Consider the following 26,038-nt stretch of genomic DNA (forward strand, 5'->3'; position numbering starts at 1 on the left):
AGGCTGGGGGTTGGAGTGTAGCGCCTGGCCAAGAGCTAGAATGAGGGAGGGGGCTCAGGGTAGGGGCAGGAGATTTGGGTGTGAAATGCTTACCAGGGCAGCTCCCATTTGGTGCAAGGGGTGCAGGTAGGAATGTGTGTGCAGGAGCTCCCATTTGGTGCTCAGGGTGGGGGTGGGAATGTGGGGTGTGCAAGAATCAGGGCATGGGGGGTGCAGGAGTCAGGGTTGAGGGCTGGGGGCATGTGAGGGGGTGCAGGAGTCAGAGAATAGGGTGTGGGGGGTGCAGGGGTCAGGGCAGAGGGTTGGGAGTGTGTGTGTGGGGGCGTGTAGGGGTCAGGGCAGAGGGCTGGGGGCTAGGATCGTGGGGTTGCTCCCAGCCCCCTGCCCCGAGCGGCTGGAGGGGATATGCCCTGATTCCACCCCCCTTCCCCAAGACCCTGTCCCCACCTCGTCTCCGCCTCCTCCCCGAAGCAGCAAGCCCGCTGTGGCTCTGCTTCTCCCCCTCCCTCGCAAGGGCCATCAGCTGATGGGCGGCAGGGAGGGAGAGGAGGAGGGGCAGGGGAAGAGGGGGGACCGTGCCTGCCCTGCAGCAACAGCCACAGACCAAGCTTCTTCACCCTGCCCCTGTGGGGGGTAGGGGGGGCACGGGCAGAGAAGAGTGGGCTGGGGCGGGCAGGATTTTTAATGGCACGCTGCTGCCTGCCGGGGTCTTGGCCCCGGTCCCGCTCAGCCCGCTGCTGGCCTGGGTTCAGCAGGGGGCTGAGCGGGGCTGGCAGCTGGGACCCGGCTGGCAGCAGCGTGCCATTAAAAAGTGGCTTACTTGCCATCTTTGGTACGCGTGCCATAGGTTGCCGACCCTGATTTGGACAATACCGAGGTTCTGGTGCTGAAGTCTGAGGGAGCCTTGGAGGTACCATTCCAGGAGCCACAGGCTCCTCAGGACCAACTCTGAAGTGATTACCTCCTCTTCTTCTCTCAGAAGACAGACTTTTTATTCTTCTTATTTTTGGAGTGTTTCCGCTTCCAATAGATACTGAAGTACTGGGGGATTGGAGGAGTCAGACCCCACACAAGCCTTAGGGACTGTTGCATGAAGAGCTTCTGTCTCACTTACTTCTCTTTGCTTTTACATCCCATAAAAACTTTGCATTTGGATGGAACATGAGAGATGCAAGAATGCCTGTTGCTCCAGGGAAAAAAACCTATTGCACGTCTGACAGGCTTTGAATCCCGGGGCCTTTGGTGTACCCCAGATAAGAGGCCAAGATAGCAAAGGATTCAGTCTGGAAGCTGGGGGAGAAGTAAAACAGGGGGGGGACCCCCCAAAGGTAACAATTTATGCCAATAAGGAAATAATAAGCAAAAAGAAATATCAATAATGGAAGGATAAAGTAACTTAATAGCCACTGGGAAGCAGTGGACACAGAATTGCTCCCTCTCAAACCACAGGTTTTCGAAAAGGAACTGGAATGGCAGCAATCCGCTCCTCCCTATATGACAATAATGGGTCAGATCAAAGGTCTATCTAGCCCAGTATCCTGTCTTCCAACAGTGGCCAACGCCAGGTGCTTCAAAGGGAATGAACAGGTGATCTATCCTGTCACCCATTTCCAGCTTCTGTTCTGAGGCATGAGGTCATGCAGTAAGCAGACATGGACTAAGTCAAATCCCTGGTCGATAGCGCATGGGCATCATATATGCGCATCATACCATGGAGCAGGGACATATACTTGAAGAAACTAAATTTCCCCAAAACAACAACCTCTCCCATAGCTTGTTTCCCTACCTCTAACTCCTGTGGTCTGTTGTGATTTTATTGTATTTTTTATTTGATTCACAGGGCAGGGAGCTTGTCTTTATTTCCTCACAAAGCAACACGCACATCCATGAAAGTACACAAATCCTATACATCACTTGTTTTCCTCTTTTGTATAACAGTTTATAGTTGTCTAACTTCTGAACACCATGTAGTACAGGCTTTAGTACTTACTACAGAGTCCAAACTTGCTCTCGGTCAAGGAAAGCGAAGGTCAATCTTGCATTGTTTCAAAATTACCATGGTCGGATTGGAAATTCTTACTGATTCCTGCTCCTGCTGCGTCTTGTACAAAAACTACGTCGTCTTATCAGCTCCCCGGAGTTGTGTGAAACTTGTCTCAGCTCATGCCACTCTGGATGTCTTCAGATATATCACAGTGATGCTAAATACTAATCAGATCAGGAACAATTACTCCTGAAGGGTGTCTTCACCAGACTTAAGTACCTCCCATTAACTGGTATTAATTTGAGCTACTAAACACATTTGTGAAAATTAGTGTGGACACTCCCCCACATTCTTTCTTTAGCCCTAGTCATCAGCCTATATGTTACAGGATACATTCTGCCACTTATTGTCCTAAAGATATAATTGAAAGATAACAGTTTATAAAAAAGTATTTTCTCCTAAAATAGTTTTGTTTATTACCTAGTCAATAGAGACATTCTTCAGAATACTGGTACACTTGCTGAAAGTGGGGAGCTATGAACAGATTAAGAAAGATATGCTCTCTCAAGCGATTTTGAAAGTTTCCTCTTATATACTGCACAGCATTGCATAGATACAGCACTTTTGAGAGTTCCAAGACAAACTTCAACATTACATTACAACATTACAGACTAGGGACCGAACGGCTCGGCAGCAGTTCTACGGAAAAGGACCTAGGGGTGACAGTGGACGAGAAGCTGTATATGAGTCAGCAGTGTGCCCTTGCTGCCAAGAAGGCCAATGGCATTTTGGGATGTATAAGTAGGGGCATAGCGAGCAGATCGAGGAAGGTGATCGTCCCCCTCTATTCGACATTGGTGAGGCCTCATCTGGAGTACTGTGTCCAGTTTTGGGCACCACACTACAAGAAGGATGTGGATAAATTGGAGAGAGTCCAGCAAAGGGCAACAAAAATGATTAGGGGTCTGGAACACATGACTTATGAGGAGAGGCTGAGGGAACTGGGATTGTTTAGTCTGCTGAAGAATGAGGGGGGATTTGATAGCTGCTTTCAACTACCTGAGAGGTGGCTCCAGAGAGGATGGTTCTAGACTATTCTCAGTGGTAGAAGAGGACAGGACAAGGAGTAATGGTCTCAAGTTGCAGTGGGGGAGGTTTAGGTTGGATATTAGGAAAAACTTTTTCACTAGGAGGGTGGTGAAACACTGGAATGCGTTACCTAGGGAGGTGGCAGAATCTCCTTCCTTAGAAGGTCAGGCTTGACAAAGCCCTGGCTGGGATGATTTAATTGGGGATTGGTCCTGCTTTGAGCAGGGGGTTGGACTAGATGACCTCCTGAGGTCCCTTCCAACCCTGATATTTCTATGATTCTAAATAATGCAAGTTTGATCTGGGAAAGAAAAACACAGGACCCACCTTAATTTTTAAAAATAAATTTAGATTTAGAGTTAAATTGATGTTCTCAATGGAGGAATTATCCATAATGCCGATTAAGAGCGACAGTAATATCAGGAAAAAAGTTTTACTCTCAGATGATGGACAAAAATCACGTTTTCAGCAGTATGGCTGCAAATATACCAGCAAATCACCTATATTAACAGGCTGATTGCAGATGAAAACCTCAGATTTAATTTTGTTCCATAATGGAACACACAAAGACTGTAGCATTTTTCAAAATCTGCCTTTTCCTTCCTCTCTTTTTGTAGCTTGCACCTTCTCTTGTTGCCTATTAGCATTTGCTGGTGCTTTGAGATGACAGTTGCCAGGATGTAGCACAATGCTGTAAGCAGTATCACCCTGTGCCAAGAATGACTTCAGTGAACTAACCCAACTTGAGAAGGCTGAATCTTTCCCCTACTTTTTCCCTGGGGGGAGGGTGTGGGTAGGAATAAATTCTAAAATAAAATTCAAAGCATTGCATAGCTACAGCTACATTTCAAGGAGAAGGGCAGTAACTCAGTTTGTGTTTAATTATGAAAGATATTGTATGAGGATGCCAACTATACTGGAATATATGGATCTTTTATAATGACTAGACATGTCTTGACTAAGTAGTACACTTGTCTAAAACCCCCCCAAAGATAAGGTAACATTGAAGCCCCAAATGTTTGTTCTGGAGTGCACCCAGCAAAAATTCTGTTTAATCTACAGCATGGTTCTGTAAAAGATGGTTTGTAAAAGTTTGTCTCTGACCACATGAAACGTTTGCATTCTATCAGCAAGACCCGTGCGTAAACACATTTATACTAAAAATTCTAGTGAGAGTACAGACATAGGATTAGAAAATTGGACAGTAAGGAGCTGTCTAGTATACAGAGAAATCACAAGAGAAAATAAAGTATAGACTTGCCTTAAGAAGCTTTAGTACTATCTTTGGAATGCATGTGTTTGAAAGTACAATAACTGAGCTCCCACTCTACAGAAGAGGGACCTACTGTATTCTATCACTCAGGTCAGTACTGCATATTATTCTGGGAAGTGAGCTTGGTGTTGTGAATGTAGATCATCCTAACAATGCTACTAAAAGCATGCACCATGTATATACAGAAATGTGTAGTGCCCATTACTGTTACTTACTCAGCAAGATCCAAGTAAACAAAATGTTCTAGCACATTCTGAATGCATTCCGGTATTAAACACACAACAAACCAATCTAATGTACCTAATCAGGTAATTCACATAGTCGTCGTCTTGGAAATGAGAGGCTGAGCATCAGCCTGAGTGAACAGAGAAAGGCCACTCCTGCACTAGGGAGCTAGCAAAGGAGAGGAAGCAGTGGGAGAAAGGAGTAAATAAAAGGTGCCTTAGGAGCTCGGGAGAAAGGACAGAAATCCTCTTCAGGAACTGGAGAGTAGCAGCAGCAGCAGGTGCCTTCTGTATGTAGGGCTTCGATCCACATATATAGTGTATAAAGCGAAATAACAAGCGAATTTTGAATTACTGGTCAATTATATTCCTTCTCAGGAGCGTGATGACTACACTAACCAGTTGCAGATTTATGATAATCACTCTAACTTAATGAATTATGACACTAATTCTCTCAATTGCCCGGTTATTCTCCCGCTGTATACTGAGAGAAAGACAGAAAGACAGACGCATGTATGGCCTTTAGACATTGACAAAATATATCAAAATTAGCCTGATCCCAGATAATCAAAACATGTACTTTAACATAAGTATATTCTTTTAAAACACTATTTTACTTACCATGTTCATTTTCAGCACCTTATAAACAAGTCCCCATGAAACAGCTAAATCGGAGGGAATTCAAAAAATGAACATAATGGATACGGTTTTCAGAGCTTCTAGGGCCCCAGAATATCAACAGGCATGATTTCATAGCTACTTTTATAATCATTAACCTGGAAACACATTCCATTTCTTTATTTTTTTTATTTGACAAGCAGCAGTATCATGTTCATCTTTTTTATTTTACATTTTAATGTAGATACAATTATTAGGATATCTGTCATATTACAATATTTAGTTTAACTTTTTCTTTTAAGATACATTAAAAAACATCAACTGCAAACGTGAAGGAGGGGGGGAAAAAAAAAAGCATGGTACCCAACCAAATTTCCACATTTCAGCAATACTTCACTCATTCTTTTAGTAAAGTTTTAAGAAATGTCATAATGACATGAGCTTGAAATATCTATAGGCATTTTCATTGACGCTCATGACGTGGCACTGGTGATGTTGTAAACAGCAGAAAAACAGGGGCTGCCAAGTGACCAGTTATGGAGGCATAGGCCTGCTTCTTCCCACAGGAACACACCAAACAGTGACAGCAATGATCTCCTTACAACCACACCTGCTGGAGAGCAATATCATGCTACATAACTGTATTCATCCGCTGAGGCCTGGCTTCGCTCAATGTATTGTTTATCTATTAGAACTTCAATACACTTCTTAATCATGCTGATACTTGGGTTAAACCTAGCTCTCGACTGGCTAATTACCTGTGGAAAAAAAATATTTAAATGTATCACTTATTCATTAACATCGCTTCAATGCAAATGCAATATAATTTTCTCTAAAGAAAAAAAGACCACAAAAATTATTATTACATACTATATTTCTGAGAGACAGAAAGCCTCCATCATGTACTAAGGTCAAAAATACACATGGATTGTTTCTTTCCTGACTATATCTATTTCTTTTATTGATTAAGTTTACTTTTACCATCAATGGAAAATTGTAACTTGCAGTTGCACCCCTTGGTTAGCTTGTAACAGAACAGATAAAGGGAAACATTCAATTTAAAATTCATATAGTGTAAATTTCTTTACCTATATTAACAACTTCTTATATCAGTGGTTTTCAACCTGTGGTTCATGGACCCCAGGGGTTCCACAGACTATGTTTAAGATTTCAAAAGGGCTCTGCACCTCCATTTGAATTTTTTTAAGGGTCCACAAATGGAAAGGTTCAAAATAACTGTCTTAGATAATAAAAAAGAAAATCATTTTAAAAATACAATGTGCTTTTTGCTATTTATGTTGTTTACTTTTTGAATCTGTCAGCTTGGCAAATACAGTAGAAATCAGTTAAGTCAGTTTCACTTCCGAGTTATAAGTACTGCTGTGTTTCATTTGTGAACATTATACAGTAGTTAGTTATTTGTAAAAGAATAGATTCAATTAGAATTTAAAACTAAAACAATTATTAGTTGTAGGTTTTATAACTGTTTTTATAAAAAATGTTGAGGCAAATCTGAAGTGATTGACAGTATTCCTTTAACTTGGGTTTATAATCGGACTGCCAAATGAATTATGCTCAAGATTACAAGTAAAGCGATAACTAAGGGTATGTCTATCCACCGGATAAGCGGGCAGCGATCGATCCAGCAGGGGTCGGTTTATCGCATCTAGTCTAGATGCGATAAATCGACCCCCTGAGCGCTCTCCCGTCGACTCCTGTACTCCAGTGCCACGAGAGGCTCAAGCGGAGTTGATGGGGGAGCGGCAGCAGTCAACTCACCGCGGTGAAGACACCCTGGTAAGTCGATCTAAGTACGTGGACTTCAGCTACGTTATTCACATAGCTGAAGTTGCGTAACTTAGATCGACACTCCCCCCCTCCCCGGTAGACCAGGGCTAAAGAGGTTAAATCTAGCATTGGATCTCAGAGCTAAGCACGGTTTTCTCCTCATGCATCATCATAATTAAGGCTGGTCGTTTGTCGTGGCAAAAAAAAAAAAAAAGGTAATTCTAGTTTTTTAAAAAGGAAGAATAGCAGCAAATAAGGCTTTTCAAAAGGAAAAGAACATCACTAACAGTTTAAAGACCATATATGAAGAAAGAAAAATACAAAAATACACCAAATGATAAGCATTTTATGAAACACTCAGTAGCATGTTTGTTTGGACAAAACATGTCATCCATTCATCAATTACATGGTTTTAAAACCATTAAAAAAAAACCTCAGCTCACTCTCCCATACTCCACTATACAGGACAAATAAAGACAAATTAGAAAAAATGGAGCCTTTCAGTAGCAGGTTGGCCGGGGTTGATATAGCCCATATTTTGAATGAAAAAAACCCTAAAAGGCACTTTCTGTAACAGACATCATGGCCCGACAGTCTTAATTATCCTCAGTAATCATCGGATAACATTTCCCATAACTGTACTTCACTTCCTTCATTCTTGCAAAGCTAAGAGGGAACGAGCTAGATTCTGTACCTCCTTATGCATCATAACCAAAATTGTCTGCTAAATTCTAATCCATTATACCCGTGCTGCTTCTGCCCCAGACTTTGAAGGAATTGAACAGATGCATTTAAATGCCTAATTTGGCCTGCAGAAACAATCTTTTTCCGAGACTAACTTCCCCCCACAGTGAGACGTTTGGGCTGTGCCTCTCTTCTTACAACTACTCCAGGCTTCTTCATAAGATTCTGGAGCTTGGCCATGCCCTTTCCATTCACACATCAGAGGTGTTGAAACACTGAATTAGTAGATAAATTAAAAAAACCTATTCACCCATGATAACTAGACACACAATGATGGTGGAAGACATCATCATAGATCTCTCTCAACACTTGTAAGAGTATTGTCCATACTCTTGAGCAGCCCGAGAGAGCAGGTCTGTGAGAGGCTAGGTAAGTCTATTACTTTAGAGGAGTACACTTTTTTTTGCTGCTCAGTAGCCAAGCTGTATGACTACCATTGAATTACCAATGACTACCATGATTACCATTGATCTTCAGTGAGAGTCTAAGTGCTTAAGTCACTTCTGAAAATGGGATATATACTTCTAAGTCATTTAGGTGCTTTTGAAAATTTACGCCAGTAGGCGATTTGAGGTGATGAAAATCATTAGAAAGGAGAAAGCAACAATCTTCCTAGCAATGGAAGAAGGAGAAAAAGGAAATACAAGCAGACCTGGCTATCTGAGAGCAACAGTATCTTTTGCCAGGAATCTCTCATTTGCTTCCCAGGTGAAAACGATTTCACATTGCAACTGGATACAGCGGGGGACATCCTACCTCAGGGGTGGGCAAACTTTTTGGCCTGAGGGCCACATCTGGGTATGGAAATTGTATGACAGGCCATGAATGCTCATTAAATTGGAGGTTGAGGTGCAGGATGAGGTGAGGGGTCTGGATGGGGATGCAGGTTCTGGGGTGGGGCCAGAAATGAGGAGTTCGGCGGGGCGGGGGTTGGCGGGGGGAGAAGAGAGGCTGGGCTCTGGCCTAGGGCAGGGGGTTGGGATGCCAGAGGTGACGAGGGCTCCGGCTAGAGATGTGGGCTCTGAGGTGGGACCAGGGATGAGGGGTTTGGGATGCAGGAGGGGGCTGGTAGTTGGGCAGAGGGGTTTGGAGTATGGGAGGGGACTCTGGGCTGAGACAGGGGGTTATGGTGTGGGAGGGGCTCTGGGCTGGGGGTGCAGGTTCCAGGGTGGGGCCAGAAATGAAGGGTGCAGGAGGGGGCTCCGGACTGGGGTGTGGGGGAGGGGTGCAGGAAGGGGCTCCAGGCTGGGGCTGAAGAGTTTGGAGGGGGATCAGGGCTGGGGCAAGAGGTTGGGGCATGGGAGGAGGTCAGGGGTGTCGGCTCTGGACAGCGCTTACCTCAGGCAGCTCCCGGAAGCAGCAGCATGTCCCCCCTCCAGCTCCTACATGGAGGTGCAGCCAGGCAGCTTTGCATGCTGCCCCATCCACGGCGCCACCCCTGCAGCAGCAGCGTCTTCCCTCCAGCTCCACGTGGAGGTGTGGCACTGGCCAGGCAACTCTGTGCACTGCCCCGTCCACAGGTGCCACCCCTGCAGCTGCCATTGGCAGCGGTTCCCCGCCAATGGGAGCTGCAGAGCTGGCACTTGGGGTGGGGACAGCGTGTGGAGCTCCCTGGATGCCCCTATGTGTAGGAGCTGGAGGGGGGACATGCCACTGCTTCTGGGAGTTGCAAAAAGCCACGGCAAATGCGGAGCGGGGCAAGCCCCTGACCCCACTCCCCAGTGGGAGCTCGAGAGCCGGAGGGGGCCCATATTTTGCCCACTACCGTCCTAGTTCAATGGACATCAGGTGGAGTTTGGTTCAGGGACCTCTGTTATTCACCGATAGCTAAGTTAGTTTGCTTGTATTCACAGTCCCTTTTTGGGTAGAATGCCTCTTTTGCCTAGACAAGGCTCTGCATCACTCCAGCCTTTGACTTGAATTTCCTGTATGCTCCACTGTTGATTTATTTATGATATGGTTGTCATGGTATCCCACTGAGGCATACTCCTTCCTCTGGTGATCCTAGAAATCCTACAGGCCCAACTGGCCACTCATCTTTGGAAAGTTGATGCTCTATGAAGATTTTTTCTGATTTTGCATATTGTGGAGTCCTAGATGACTTCTTAGAGACTGGCATTCAAGGTCAGGAATCTGAAGGAGGATTTTACCACTGTAAGGGCTTCATGTTTTCTCCAACTGAGGGACCGGATCACTACTGATGGTGTTTTTACTCTTCATGTCTTTTTTTGGGAATGATTCCAGGCTCACAATAGGAATCACTGAAACTCTGCCACATGCAGTTTTGCACGTGGAGTAACCGCTAAGCATGAAATCAGAACACCCAGGAATTGCAGATGAAGATAGATGGATGACAGTTGTGTGGAGATCAGTGCCTGGATCTTACTGTATTGAGAAATCTCTGTGGACATCATAGTGGAGTACTTTTTGGTTCAGGGACTTCTGGGTCATTTGATGTTCTGTAGCTTTCTCAACTCTCTACACAAATAATCCTTTAAGAAGGGATTTAAAAATTCCTTTTATCAGTAAAATGGGGATAACGATGGTTACCTCCTTTGCAAAGCACTTCAAGATCTACTGATGAAAAGTGCTAGGTATTAAATCATCACATATCTTAATGCCAAAAGCATGGAGAGGGTCCTCCTAATCTTTCTGCAAGGCATCCTGGATTATGCTCTAAAAACATTAGTACAAAATGAAGCACTGAACTACTCAAACTGGCTACTAACAATACCTTCATAAGCACCTTGGGGTACACAGATTAAAGGGTAAGGTTTTGTATTGATAGTGATGATTTCTGTAGGCAAAAGAAATTTCAGAGAACAGGTCTGGACTGGACTATGCAAGGAAGCATCTGTTAGGTCCACGATCATTAGAAAGTCTACTGGAAAGACTGTAGTGATGGCGGAAGCTAGAGTCTCCAGGCTAAGTTTTGTTTTCTTCACTGATATGATTGTTCAGCCTCTTGAGAGGTATGATGGTTTGAATTGGTGAAGATGTTTTGGCATGGTGAGTCCCAGGTGAAAGAGAGGACTGACTGCCCTGTGCTGAGTTGTCTCCGGAGGAGTCTTGGCTGGTGTAGGGTTGGATGCAGAGTCCCCTACAGGTTTGGACTATAAGACCCTCCTGTGGGACAGCAAGGGTGTATATACTGAGAAAAACTAGTAGAATGTTCTCTTTCTGTGTGTCCTAAGAGGGTCTCCTCATAGATGGATCTCCTCTTGGCCTTTTACTTGCTTTATTTAACTTGCTGAACAGTGGTGGGAAAGTAGGGAGAAATAGAAAGGCACTTAAAGGGTGATCACATTCAGAGCTGAGAGCTATAGAAATTTTGATTCCCTAAGTGGGGTGGGGACACTGGAGAAGTCTGTGCTTGCTGCTATGGGAAAAAAAGCTTTAAAAGCACAGGGATAGCTAAAGTGGGAGTACTGAGCCACTATTCTGTCTGAGCTGCCAGCCAAAAAATCTGGTGCCTGGCGGAAAGTGTGTGGCCACATATGAACTGCCATTAGTACCTTCCTGCCTACAAGGAAGAGGTGCAAATGTCTCAGACAAAGAAGTGACAATTTTTGCTAGAAAAATGTAATGGGACTGAAGGTAATAAGAAATCTGAATGTACTGACATTGACACGAAATAAAAACGTTGCAAGAACTGGGAAAGAAGCATTTCAACTTGGACAGTTAAGAAGCTAAAGTTTTAAAATATATATCATATGGGTGTGACTTGTTCTTTGTGTAAACAAATTAGCCTAGAAAGAAGGCTGCACCAACTTAGTGTTAATTCTTAGACTTCTATAACACTACACATAATTTGCTCTGCATCTTGGAAAAAAGTTTCAGAAGCACTTAAGTGACTTTGAATCCTAAGGCCTAGTTTCAAAAGTGACTTTAGCTCCTAAGTGCCTAAATCCCTTTAGAAATTGAGGCTTATGGTCATACATCAGTAAGGCATTTTTGAAAAGTTTACTCTAAGTTTATTTGGAAGCTATGGCTGACTACCTGATGAGTGGAGTGCCAACAAGGTATGTGACAACACTGCTGTGTGATTTTCACTGGTTGCCATTCAATTTCTGGGTGGAAACTGAAGTGTTGGTTTTGTCTATAAAGCTCTAAATGTTACAGGACTTGTCTTGATAGACTGCTTCCTTCCTTGTTCTGTATTGCCAGAGTGGAGATCTGCAGAGGCATCTGAGCAGGAACGCTCTTCGGTTAAATTTGGGAAGGAGTTGCCAACTAGTTTTTTTCCTGTAAAACCTCCTTGACTTGGTAATTCATTCCTTCTCTTGATGCAAAATAGCCTAAAATACCACCACCTGGGCATGCTGCAAGGCTCACCTGTCTTTTAGGCAAGGTGGGAGTGCAGAGGGAATGAGGTAGATACCGAGATGGAATGGGTTATTTACTTACTTACTATATTACTTGGTTATGATTGGATTTTGTTATAGGATGTAGGTGGCTTATCATATAGTATAAATATGTGATTTTAAGTGATGGAAGATAACCTAAGCCAGGGTTTTCAAGAGTGGCTAGGACTGAGGGTTTCTCAATTTTGGAGAGTTCAAACTAAGATATGTTACAGAGCTGATCTTCAGAAGGTGGGTGTTCAGATCTCAAGCTGAATATACAAGACCATAGTGACTTTTGATAGATGCACATTCTGCGGGGTTTTGGGGGGTGGGGGAGAATCAATGCAGTCTAGAGAATTTAAGACACTTTGTCTCTCCTGAAAATTGAAATGTAGTCTAAAATTTCAACATACTTTTAAAAACTGAGCTATAAAGCAAAATGAAATTCAGCCTTATCATAAGAGCTCTGGGCTTGTTGGGTACCACCATGAAAATTATACATTAACTCCTGTGACAGGGATAACTGCAGGACCAGATGACCACAACTAAACATTCCCACTTAAGTAAAACTCCTACATTCTGAACTAAAGCAATTCTAGAAAAATTCTTGCCAGTCATTAAATATTAGTTCTGAGGGATACACTGCCTCAGTTTTGTGATTAAACACAACACTCAGTCATCATACAGCTTTTCATTTAAATCATGACAATGGACAGCATTTCCTCTTACCTCCTGAATAAGAGCATTATGCCGCAGCACTTTACGTGCTTTCATGATACGGACTATAGCAGCTTGAAGGTACATTTTCCTGTCTTCATCTACAGCACTTCTGGTCTGCTCCATCTCCTGAAATATGGGAAAAATGGTGATGCAAACACACTATGATCAATAAACATTTAGAAAACATCTACAATGCTTCTGACTTTGCTAAAGGAAAAAAAAAGTCAAATTTTAACAATGAAATCTAGTTAAATCTCAATTTTAGAGCTTCTGGGCAGGATTCTTGTCTATGAGGTTACAAAGGTTAGTGCACATCCATTTTCCCTTGCAGAAGTGGAAAACCAGATAAGGAACTTATACTGGTCAGAAGCCTGAACAGTGCAAGACCGTGCAGTTCTGGGGTGCAAGACTGGGGGGAACTAGCAGGAGCCTCTGTATTGTTGGTTCATGAGTGGCTGGGAAAGCATTCATGTAACTCAGCTGGGTGTGTCCCTGTGGATATCTGTGTAAATGCAGTACCTGCCAGAGGTTTGTGGCTTTACAGCATCACAAAATGAGATGGAGCTCAGGCTGCTAGAACAGAGGGCTCACCAGTCCCACAGTCCAGGTTGCACCTCGGGGACCCCGTCACACCGCTAATAACCCTAACCAGCCAAAAGTAGAGCTAAGGATCAGTATCAGAGTGTCCTGTCCAAATCCCCTTTCCCTGATATGTGTACGGGAACGAGAGCAGTGTTAGAGCCTCTGTAGCCCATAACTGCCACCAACAGATCCCTCTGGAGCTAGATATTTTAGCTTTAGGAACAGATTGCACAGGTATTGCAGCCTGATCTACATAAAGCATAATATAAAAACATAATTATAGCTCTGCACATTTGCAGTGTTCACTCACTTTTTAAACTGTAAAGCTCTCCTAAAATTCTACAAATCCCTTTCTTATATGTAAATCCTTTTGAATTAACATTCTCTAATGAGAAATTGTTTAAAACTGTCCCAATCTGTACTAATAGCCCATTATTCCCCCACATACAGAGACAGAAATGCTTACTGTTTCAGTCAGATTAGAATCTATAAATTATGATTCATGTGATCAGTGTTTTATATAACAAAGAGAGATGCTCCTGCCTGAAGAACCTTAATGAATTCAGGTAGACATTTCATGAAGTGGTGAAGATGTCTGAAGAGATCAGTGAAAAAAGACTCCATAAAAGAAGTGTGTTTTCAGGAGGAAGATGTTCTTGAAAGATGAAAGGAAAGCTGCTTGGTATCTGAGATGAGTGAATTCAAAGCACAAAAGGTGCCATGGAAGAAGGTGAAAATCTAAGAATGGGATAAGAGTGCAAGGGTAGCTTCAGAAAGGCTTAAAGTGGAAGGATAAAGGAGGAGAAAAAGAGCACATATAAAGGAGCACGACAGCTGAAATGGATCTTGAAAGGGAGGCCTGGGGCCTGGACTTCATGAAAAAGGCAAGAAAGCTAGAGATGAATAAAGGTAAAGATCCTGGTAGAGGGAAAAGGAATAAGCTATGGTTTCAGGATGTTATGCTCAGTAAACGAAACAAGGAATGACATGTAATCCTATTTCCATTTTTATACAGATGTGCCTGCAGCTGGCTAAGTTTTAACAACAACCACCTTGAGATGACAAAAAAATGAAGACTCTAGCAGTCTTACTAAAGAATGGTTCTATAAAAGATTTTTCATAGAAGCTCTGAAAGGTGGCAAGTGAAGCCCAAATATGAACCACACAGAAGCCTTGGGTGGTAACTTCTACCTCAAAAAGTTGCTACTGCATTAGCTGAGTATACTTTAAACAGAAAGGGAAACAATCAATTCAGGTTTTGATGGTATTCTTTTAATTCAACATCCACCTTTCAGGAGACAGATACTGGGCTAGATGAACCATTGGTCTGACCCACTATGGATGTTCTTTATGTTATATTCACCTTGATAACAAGCATATAGACACACACACACACACGTATCAAAAATATTGCAAAAATTTAAACAAAACTAGGCATCCAAAAAAGAGTTATTTCTGAAAAGTTTAGAGATGGTGTTGATTTTGAATGGGCTTTTCTAAAGGCTCTATATACACAGTTGCATATACTCTGAAGCAAATGGCAACTGAACAGGGCCTGTAATAAGGTCTGTGGCTTCTCTGATACTGGCAGACTGGGATTTCTGTAACAGTTTTATTTCAATTTAAAAATGTATTTTAATAAATAAGAATATGAATAATATAAAAATAAATACTGGAGCACACATAGTAATTGCATGTTGTTTCTGTATTATCTATTTCCAGTGTGTCTTAGATTTCTGTATTAACAATGCAACAACACTGCGGAAGTCAGCAAGGGAAAAAGATATGCTGGAAGCTGTTAGATCTTTGGACATTTTAGGAGGTGTGGAAATCAAACTGAAATCGTGGGATAAACACATTAGTTGCATATTTCTACAAGAGTGATCAGCAGTGAAGTAGCAGACACCATAAAACACCAACATTTTTATCTTGAGAGCTGAAACATATTGAAATGAATAGAATAGTTCACACTTCTCAGAACTATTGTTCCATGCTGTTCACTCAAGACAACATCACACAGTATACTAATTCACACCTTGCTCACAATTTCAAGCTTAATCTTCAGAGCCATGAGGGTTAGAAGCGATTTTTAAAAAATTAAAGTTTACTTTCTGGAATACAATTCTGTGACTAGGAGCAGGGGAAGTAGATTCTGCATCCACAGAACAACTGAATACTTGGTACTTCAATTTAAGTTAGTGAAACCCATTCTTCACAGTTCTGTAGTTTTAAATAGTTTCAAGAATGGTTTTGAAACATAAAACATTCAGTCTGATGAAAACAGGCACTTTTGAAATCTTTTCAAGTCCATATTTATCTCCTTTTTCTAGCAGTAGTAAAGGTAAGGAAAGACATTCTGATACAGGTTTCTGAGTTCTGATGTTTTAAAAAGGGTCAAACTAAGTAATCCTTTCAGGGCTGTGATTAGGTTCTAAGATACTTTTGTTTAAAAAGGACTAACAAAAAAATAGCTGCCTTAGAAGGACATGGAAGGCTAAGACATGGACATGGAAGGCTAAGATCAGAGCTAGACTGTACCCTCATGCTCACAACTTCAAATTTGATTATATACATAACTCAAAATAGAGATTCCACAATTTCTTGGGTTTGTTCTTTCGAACAAAGCCAGATATCCTACCATTTATTATAATATAATGTATTTCAAGTAGGGGATACTACCTTTAATGAAGACAAACAAGTTAAGGGTATTAAACAATAACAAATGTGTTACAGTATTAGTCTGTATAACTATAGATTTCTTTCATTAATATAACAGATATAGATACACTTCAATAGTTGATAAATGGAAAAACATTAGCATAGAATTCATACTTTAGTTCTAAGTTTTTCAAAAAGACAAAAACCTTCCACAATTAACCAATGTCTTGAATTATGACTAGATATAAGGATAGCTTTCATTAAGTGCCTCTTGTCTATCTATGACTGATGAATTAAAATTTAGCTCTACTCAAGTTATGGATTGACTGAAGATCACGAAGACCTCCTGATATATACTAGACAAAGCTATCTCCCTTTTCCATCTGTAAATAAGGACAATAATTGTGGCAACTGATGGACTTTGGAGAATGTTAACTAGCAAGTTTTCTCAGAAGGGGCAAAGAGGTGCAGCCTTTTTGGTTTGTCAACACTATCCCGGTATATACAATATCTGAGTCTGGGGAATAAGACGGCTCTTGCAGAAGGCTAGAATATTTTTATTAGCAGTATCTGAATTAGCTAAATCTCTGAACATTGTTATAGCAATAAAACACATCAAGGAGTGAATTGGTGGGCTAATGGTTCTTGCTTTAGATGGACTGTGAGGCATGAACGCTTTCACCCAATCACCTGAGAAGTGCACCTATAGCTTACTAACACACATCTCATGGGAGCTTATTCGTATCAGAACATGGGTCATGATTCTAAATTCAACTTCTGGGGTAATTTTTTCCACCGGAAAACAGAGTCCCTGGTAAAGAAAAAACAGGGGAAAGTTTATACTGACTTTTTTTTTTTTTTTTTACACTATCTTAAAAATATTTGATTGACACTTGAATTTTTTTAAAAATTATCTCTTTCCTTCTTCAGTCTTGGGACTCAGAACCTCACCTCCCTTCTCCCATCACCCATGAACCCAGCTGCCCTTTCCAGTAACCATGTTCGACTTTATAATAAATTGGGATTCCAAATTAGTTTTTCCCCCCCCAATAGTAAGTGGTCCTCTGGCCACAAACTGCTGATGAAAGGGCAGTCAATTCCCCAGGGGACAAGAGGAGACTGTTTCCCCCCCCTTCATCATTTTCTGTCCCAAGCTCTTCTGCCAGCCCCAGTCATCCTTCTTTCCCTCTGTAAAGCTTTATGTCCACACAAACCTTGCACTGGTTTAACTAAAATATTTTTAATGGATTTTGTTTAAACCCCTTTGTAGATACACTTGGATCTGTTTACACCAGACTTACATTAATTAAGGGCATGGCTACACTTGCAAATGTAGAGTGCTTTGAGTTAAACCAGCCTTTGGAGAGCGCAGTAGGGAAAGCGCTGCAGTCTGTCCACACTGACATCTTCAAGCGCACTGGCGTGGCCACATTTGTGGTACTTGCAGTGGCATTGGGAGTGGTGCAGCTATCCCAGCATGCAAGTGACTGCAACGTGCTTTTCAAATGGGGGCAAGAGGGGCATGGAGTGTGGCAGGGAGCGTTTTGTGTGTATGTGGGGGAAGAGAGTGGGTTTTTGGGGGGCTGAGAGCATGTCAGCATGCTGTCCTGTAAGTTCAGACAGCAGCAGACCCCCTCCCGCAACAGCATTCCACACTAATGGTTGCTTTGTCTCAGAGCAGATAAGCAGCCGGCTGTCAGAAACGGAGCTCTCAGAGGACATATCTGCATTCCTGCGGCAATTCCAAAGCAATGACAAGAGTGGCCACTTGACTTAAGGGGATTATGGGACATTTCTGGAGGCTGATCAGAGCGCAGTAATGCAACACCTGGTTCACACCGACGCCCAGGCGTTTCAGCCAAGGCGCACCAAGCATTAATCTTCTCGCCGAGGTGGAGTACCGGGAGCGCTCTAGCCGTGGAGTCAGAGCACTCTATGTGCCTTGCCAGTGTGGACGGGTAGTGAGCTAGGGCACTCTGGGGCCGCTTTAATGCACTCTAACTTGCAAGTGTAGTCAAGTCCTTAGACTAAGTCAGTTTTAAATAACGCTTTTATTAAACTGTTGACTTTTATTGATGTTGAAAAATACTTGCCTGTGGTGTGTCTTTCTGCATTGATGTGGTAATTTTAAATTTTGTTCGTTTACTGCTGAAGTTCATATTTAATGAAAAAGTAGACTCTGCTTCTATATCTTCCTGCAATAAAAAAAAACACATTTATGAATGTTAAAATACACAAATGTTGCCAAAAAGCATAAGCAGCATACGCATTTTTTAAGGCGGCTAACAGTTTATGGGGAAAATTAACACACCTAAAGAGGACTCTCATATGCACGGTCAGAAGTCGACTGCAACTTATTAAAGTTCTGGAAATCTAAAGATCCAGTTGAATGAAGTTCAACTTTTCTCATGCTACAGCTTATTTGGGCTGTAAAATCAGCTTATTTTAGAACCAAAATGAACAGAAAGAACACTGCCATATATAAACCGTGTTAATCAGTTCAAACAATGAAAGCAATTTTTTTCTATTACTGAAACTAGTTGTTTTAGTATTTCTAAAATACAATTTGGAGAGACTTTTTTGAGAACACACAGTGCATTTAAGCCAAGAGAGGAGACTAGGATTTCCATTTATCTATAGAAGAGTTTTGGGGAGACTGCTGCATTTTCCACAGTCAGTCATTCTATACATTGCATGGTTTGCTTGAACAATAAAGAAATTAACACCTACAAAATTTTTATAGTTGTAGTGTACATGGTGATCCAACTATGGGTCCTCCCATCATTCTAATCGTTGCTCTTTCCAAAAAACGTGTCTGTTTTTATCCCCTCCATGCCCGATAGCCATGCTAGCTGTTCACTGTGCTCTGAAGACAATGACTCTCTAAACTGGCCAGCAGGATGACATGTAGCTTGAGCACCTATCTTCTTTACCAGTTTCCAATCAAGTAATCTGTACAAGTACTACCAATTCTCCAACCACAGTAAAATGGCAAGTTACTGGGCTCCTTCATAGAGTACTTTGGAATACTGCCTACATACTGGCTGGTTCACATGCCAGTATTTAGAACACAGGAAGTCAATATTTAATCGAATGACACGCTTAGGTAGCAACTTTAATTTCACATTCTACAAGAAATCTAGCTTATTAAATTAATATTTTTTGCCACTGAGGCACAGTGTAGACAATACATTAAGGGTTAAGGATCAGCAGTTACAAGCAATATAGCATATCAAAAACTTAACAGTTTAAGCACAATAATGCCAAGTATAAATCAGAACAAAAATACAATCTAGGCCAAACAGCCACTAGGAAGAAAATTATTCGAATGAACCAGTGAATCGATCACCAAGGGGGAAAAAAGTTAATTTCCCGTCTTTCTGAACTTGAACAGAAAGGAAGTATGGTATGTAACATATGTTGTGCTTTGCATTTTCTTTCCTAGCTGCTGTGTGGTTCAGATATTGGTAAACCACTTGCAAAACAGAAGTAAGTGCATTTCACTATTTTAGCACCCTGGAGTTCACCAACTTATGTAATAATAAGTACGCTGATAGAATGTGCACAGCTCAGCTTTCTCATTGTTGGGTGGCGTGAAAGGAAGACATAATTCGTATAGGTGTTTTGGTACATGAACACTCTAGCTCAGGGGTGGCCAACCTGAGCCTGAGAATGAACCAGAATTTACCAATGTATATTTCCAAAGAGCCACAGTAATACATCAGCAGTCCCCCATTAGCTCCCCCAGCTCCAGCCCACCAGCAGAGCTGCCAGTCAGCACCTCCTGCCTGCTGCAATCAGCTGTTTCGCATGTGCGGGGCGGGGAGCGGGAAAGATGAGGGGGAAGCAGTGAGTGCATGGCAGGCCCGGGGGAAGGGGCAGGGACCTTGGGGGAAGGCATGGGCAGGGCCCAGGGCAGAGCAGGGGGTTGAGCAGTGAGCACCCCTTGGCACATTGGAAAGTTAATGTCTGTAGCTCCAGCCTCAGAGTCAGCGCCTATGCAAGGAGCTGCATATTGACCTGCATGCGGTTCTGGAGCCAAAGCTCTAGCTAAAGGACAGATGCATACAAAAGTTAACATATCAAGAAGGAAAAATACAAAGCTATTGTACTCCCCTTCCAGTCAGAAGTGATGTTAAAAAGAGATCTTTTTAGTTAGTGGGCATAAAGTATCAATTTGAGGTTCCAGACCAGAAAATTATGAAAAGTATTATACATGAAAGTCAGAGATAGAAAAGACCCATTAGATCAGAGGTTCTCTACCTTTTTCTTTCTGAGGCTCCCCGCCAACATGCTATAAAAACTCCATGGCTCACCTGTGCCACAACAGCTAGTTTTCTGCATATAAAAGCCAGGACTGGCATTAGAGGGTAGCAAGCAGTGCAATTGCCTGGGGCTCCATGCTGCAGGGGCCCCCAGAAAGCTAGGTTACTCAGGCTTTGGCTCCAGTCCCAGGTGGAAAGGCTCAGAGCCCCATGCTTCAGCCCCATGCAATGGGACTTCAGCTTTCTGCCCTGGGCCCCAGCAAGTCTAACCTTAGCCCTGCTTGGTGAACCTCCTGAAAGCTTTTCGCAGCTTCCCCTCCCCAAGGGGTCCTCGGACCTCAGGTTGAGAACCGCTGCATTAGATGATCTCGTCCAGCCCCATAAGGATAGAACACAATCCCCTGACAGAAGACATATCAGGTAGTAAATAGAGCATTTCTCTCATATATGCTACCTATTTTTTGCAAGCCTTTTGGTACCTTCAACTAAAAAAACTTTTTATTTCATGGGCCACTTTATTCTAAGACTTTAAGAGATAATACTGAACAAGTGGTTTGGTTCCAGCATCTGGTCAGTGCCTTTGCACTGCCTCCGTCCCAGGCCATAACAACTCTTCTTTACTCCAAAATCAGCCTGGCTCTAGTGGAGCTATGCTTAGAGTTTTCACTGATAGTTATTGCCTCTGAAGCCCTAAAGGGAAGGTTTCGCACACAAAAGGGGCTCAGCAGAAAAGAGAATACTGCCTCAGCTGTATTACCTTTTCAGCAGACCCTGCTGGTGTACAGCCAGTGTGAGGAATTTGGATAGCATGTCTGTTCGTCTATCCTCCCCACTGGCTATTCCATCCAGAGGTGGGTGCTAATGCCTTTCCCACAGGGATCTGAGAACAGGCATAGGGGAAAATAACACGGACCTAAGTGAAGAGCAAACACTTTTTTTTAAAAACAAAACAAAACAAACAATCATGAGAAAACAGAAACAAACCATGACTGGAAATGTTACACATTCTCTTTGTGACATTACAACGTACCTTGTCTAAGTCATGGTTGATCATTTTGACATCAAGTAACGATTTGATGGTTTTTGTCAGTTCCTTCTCATTCATCTGTGTGCTATCCTGAAGCTCTTTATAACTGACAGTTTCACTGTTGTTGAAGGCAAGCAGTACTGCCATTTGGTATGTTGTGACCATGGCTACATAAGGTTTACACAAATAGTTCATTTTTACTTCACCTGTAGTAGTAATAATAATAAGTTTCATAAACTGGTATAATAAGTTTGCAATTATGTTGTAAAGTCATATAAGACTTGAATATTAAAAGCTGCATGTGCAGTCCTGGACACACACTACTACAGATGTGCATACAGATCAGGGATTTGCACGGGTTTTAATCTAGCTATGTGTGTAGTGTACACCCTGTTTGTGTAGTCATTTTTGTATGTGTGTATGCAAACAGATTAATGGACTTTTAAATTAAAAATTCAGTATGCTATAGGTATGCAACATGTTTGAGAGATGAAGTGAAGCCTGCTAATATTGCACTTGGACAGGGCAGAAGTTCATTTATAGTAATGAAGAAAGTAAATCCCAAATAATTTCAGTGCATTACAATGTTAAAATTGCTGTTAACACTGTCTTAAGTAAGGATGCACAATGGAAAAAGAATTTTCTACAAAGGGAGTTTTCTGAATATTATAGTTTCTTTACATTTCCCTTGAAAAAAATAAGCACCGGAGAGAACTTGTGGGGGTGGGGCGGGGTAGGGTAGAACTAGACTAATGGGGATCCTCAGTTGTCATGCCAGTGCATTCATTTGAATATGCAATGCACTGCTGTGTGCTACTCTGACTTTATCATTCACCTATAAAAAATAGGCTATGGTGCTCAATTATTAAGGACCGGTTTACTGAACTATTGGAAATATAACGCAAGTGATTGATAGTAAATCATGGCTTAATTAATGCTACGAATCAAAGTAATATAATTTATATAATTTAGAACGAGCAGGGAAAAAAGTAAAATCATCAATTTTATGGCTCACGGAACTAAAGGATAATAAGTTCCCTTTAAGTTGCGTGGCCACGCAGCAGGCTATCAAGGGCCATGCAGGAAGGGAGAGGCACCCCTTCCCTGGCCTGGCCCGGCCCTCCCCTGGAGCTGCTGTAACTGGGGAGAGGAGCCCCTACCCTGGCCCAGCCCAGCCAGAGCTGCCGTGGCTGGGGAGAGGCACCTCTCACCCAGCCCCAAGCTGCTGCGGTGAGAGAGGGCTGGGGGGAGTCCTCACTCCCCACTGCAACCCCGGGGCAGCCTGTAGCCCAACCCCCTCATCTCCAGCTTCCTCCTAGTTGTGAATCACAGAGTGGAACCTCATGCAACAGGCCAGGGAAGCCAACTTATTATTAATTTTTTTAAAATGGTAGTTGGCAATATAACTTAAACTAGTCTCACTTAAAACTTCTGTGTACTCATGTTAAGCTAAAAGGCCACCCAAGCAGTCAAGCAGTACAGAACAATTAACTGGTTGAAGGTCAGCTCATTGGATAATAACCCAGAAGTTCTGCCATGGCTTTTAAAGCCTACAATATACATCAATGTTTTTTTTTTAAACCAATAATTGGATGTAATTAATTATATGCATAAAATGTAGATTATAAAAGATTAATTAAGAAATGCTGCTTCAGTAAGGGCAAAACCATGTTAATATACTATGAATGTAAAAAAAAGACACATGGCTTTATAAAAAACTGTTTCAAATTGGAAAGGAGTTTATATACATGTAGAACAGAAAATTATTTATTGCCTGTTATGTGAAGCATGTGCTATTTTGTAAGTTTTCAACACACCAGAAATATGCATTTATTTTACCTGTACAGAGATAATGTAACCAAGTAAGTTTCCTCCCACTGAAGTGCTGACTGTAAAATAATTCAAACTGTAAAACAAAAGTCATCTTCAGTTATATCACTTATAACTATTTATAGCCTTAATAATTCACTGTCACATTACTACCATAGTTAGTAGAGAAGAAATACTAATTTAATATTCAATATTTTGTACCTACACATTTAAAAATACTACACAGTATTTCTTCATATATTTACAAGGTGTAAGTTGAAAAATTTGAACTTTTAGTTTTGACCAAAATGTCTTAGCCAAACATGTTTAAATCTATATATTATAATTTGAAACCTAAGACTTTAGAGACTGAATATGTCAGAGATGACATCAAGAAATCATCATATGAATTAACAATCAATGCTGTAGCTCAGTATTGTTCAAATACAAGTGTTGTCAATATCGATCCCAAAAGAATAAATTGATAAAATTTGTATAACAATTATTAAAATATTGTACGATTATTATAGTATTAATTAGGGTATTAAAAGTGCATTACTAGTATTACGGTTGTTACATTGTTGCTTCTATCATCATATGCACAGTACAATTATATTTGTAACCTTTCCTTTGATGCAATCATAATCCTTCATACACTAATTTTGATTCACTGTTTCAATCAAATTAGAAAACCCACTTCAATTGTGTTTTGGTATAATTTAGCTAGATCTAGCTGTTTTGATGGATGTTGCTATTAAAGCAAATCATATATAATTATTACATATTATGATATATACACATTATCTATGGTGCTGCAAAAATATGGAAATAATCTAGATTAACATCTCTCAGAATAACTTGCATCAATAAAGAAATGTAAAAGATAATTCAGGAAATGTACCATAACATTATGTACTAACCTGACTGCTTACTCATGATACACATGATGTAATAAACTACATTAGTGTTTTAAATTTCTCAGGTATGAAAATTTGAACAAACAACCGATTTTCAACACAAATTAAGAGGTCTGGAGAGTCAGATAATCAAGAAAGTTCCATACAATTAATTTATTTTAGATTAAATTTATTCTAATTTCAGAAATTTATTGTACACTACAAATACGTACCCATTTTTATTTTACCTATTTCCTCCATACATATTTATTTTAATAAATTAAAGGAAGTGGATGCTTAAAGAAGAGTTATTATTAGAAAGACCTCAAAAAGCAGCTTTTATTTAATTCCCCAACCACAGGGGTGACGACTTCTCAGAGCATAGCCCACTGACAGCCAGAGATTACAAAAGAATAAAAAGCTCAGAAGAAAAACAATTATTTTCTCTTAATGATTTCTTTGAAGCCGTTTTGAGCTAGATCTATAGAGATTTTGTATCTTCCTGAAGTAAGCTCAATTAGTTGTAAGACTCTACTGACTAAATAAAGTCAAAAGCAGAATGCACCATATTTTGATTAACACAACTCTAAATGGCACAATAAAGTCAGAAATACAAGTAAAAGCTGTAGCTAATATTTAATTCTGTACATCTGCAAAGGAAAGAAAAAAAAAGAGGACGATATCTAGTAGCAACATGGCCATCAGATAATCCCCTCATTATTATTCACAACAGGGGTCCAGCGAGCCACAGAGATATACTACCCTTAAAAAGCAAAGAGTGTCCTTCAAAAGCATCAAAGGTGGATTGAATTCCCCTTTACGGTGGCATTGGCCAGCCTGTGTGGATCATATTAGTATTGTTTCACTTTGCAAACAGTTAAAAATTAAATTTCAACATCACAGTCACAATCCAATTAATAATTTTCAAAGCACAGGATCGCTACAATTTTCCATAAGAGGCAATAAAAAGGAAGAACAAGATATGAGCACAGTCTGTATTTCGGAATAATTCCCTAACGTAACTGAAGCCTACATCCTCTTGAAGTAGGCACTTTTAAGAGTATTTCTATGAGTGATATTTAGTCCAAATGGCCCAACATTTTAAAGTTATTTAAAGAACCCTGTCAAATGTTTTTAAACATGTTATAAAAAAGAATTGGTTTTAACTCTTTTTAAATATGTTACTTTTTAGGTTGTTTTTTTTTCCTGGAAAGCAGGAAACACTTTGCAATCCGGTTTCCTCTATCCTTCACTACTTACATTTTATATAATTACATCTGCTGCTAATGTGTTTTTCTAGACATGTGCTTAGTATTGATGAGCCAACGAAGGCACTATGTAAGCAGATTAGCTTTTATCAAACCCACAAAAGTAAGGGCCTAATTTCTTTCTAGTAGGCTAACAATTGAGCAGGACTAACCATCACCAAGCGCAGATCGTGCAACCACACCCACTCCATCCCAGTTTTCAGAGGTGTCTCTGGAAACAAGGTTAAAGTACAAGCAAATTTCACTACTATTCTGATGTTTTTAGAGAGTAATATGACCTCAGATCTGCCACAACTGAGTTATCAAGATCTAATTGCCAAGATTATTAAAAATGAGTAGTGACTCCGGGTGCATCAATTTCTGGATGTCCTCCCTGAACTTTGAAGGTTTCTGATTTTCATGAAGTGCTGAATACCCACCACTTGAAAAGTAGTCTCCTTTTTAAGGCACATCAAACCAGACATCCCAAAACTGAAGCACCTAAAATCATTGGGCTCTTGAAAAACCTTAGACAACATTGTTCAACACAGTAATAATCTTGTTCATTTCTTCCTCCTTTACGTTTTTACACACGTTTTAGTGCTTCTGTAAGGTGTCACATTCATTGCGCTGGAAACTGATTTTTGGTGCGACTATTTTAAGACATTTCAATATAGATTTATCATGCTCATATTACAAAGCCACACACAGAAAATATACACAAGACAAGAGGTCCAAGGATACAAAGATGTTCACTTAGAAATGAAC

The 26,038-nt window shown here is 41.1% G+C and overlaps 1 protein-coding gene across 9 annotated transcripts in view; it reads right to left on the reverse strand.

Moving 5' to 3' along the window:
• Positions 1–5,348: 5,348 nt before the first annotated feature.
• CUL2 (cullin 2) overlaps positions 5,349–26,038 on the reverse strand; it is an 88,885-nt gene continuing 68,195 nt past the window's right edge. For 7 of the 9 annotated variants that reach the window (XM_073334440.2, XM_073334445.1, XM_073334444.2 and 4 more), the window contains 5 exons: positions 23,158–23,224; positions 21,322–21,524; positions 18,120–18,221; positions 12,796–12,912; positions 5,350–5,946 (listed from right to left, as the gene is read on the reverse strand). In XM_073334440.2, coding sequence (XP_073190541.1) covers positions 5,815–5,946; positions 12,796–12,912; positions 18,120–18,221; positions 21,322–21,524; positions 23,158–23,224 — 621 coding nt within the window. In that variant the 3' untranslated portion in view covers positions 5,350–5,814. Of the gene's footprint in view, positions 5,947–12,795; positions 12,913–18,119; positions 18,222–21,048; positions 21,205–21,321; positions 21,525–23,157; positions 23,225–26,038 lie in introns of those variants that run through there. The other 2 variants (XM_073334443.2, XR_012157612.1) reach the window with 2 other exon arrangements.

Source organism: Lepidochelys kempii, chromosome 2 (assembly GCF_965140285.1).
Source record: "Lepidochelys kempii isolate rLepKem1 chromosome 2, rLepKem1.hap1, whole genome shotgun sequence".
Lineage (NCBI taxonomy): Eukaryota > Metazoa > Chordata > Testudines > Cheloniidae > Lepidochelys > Lepidochelys kempii.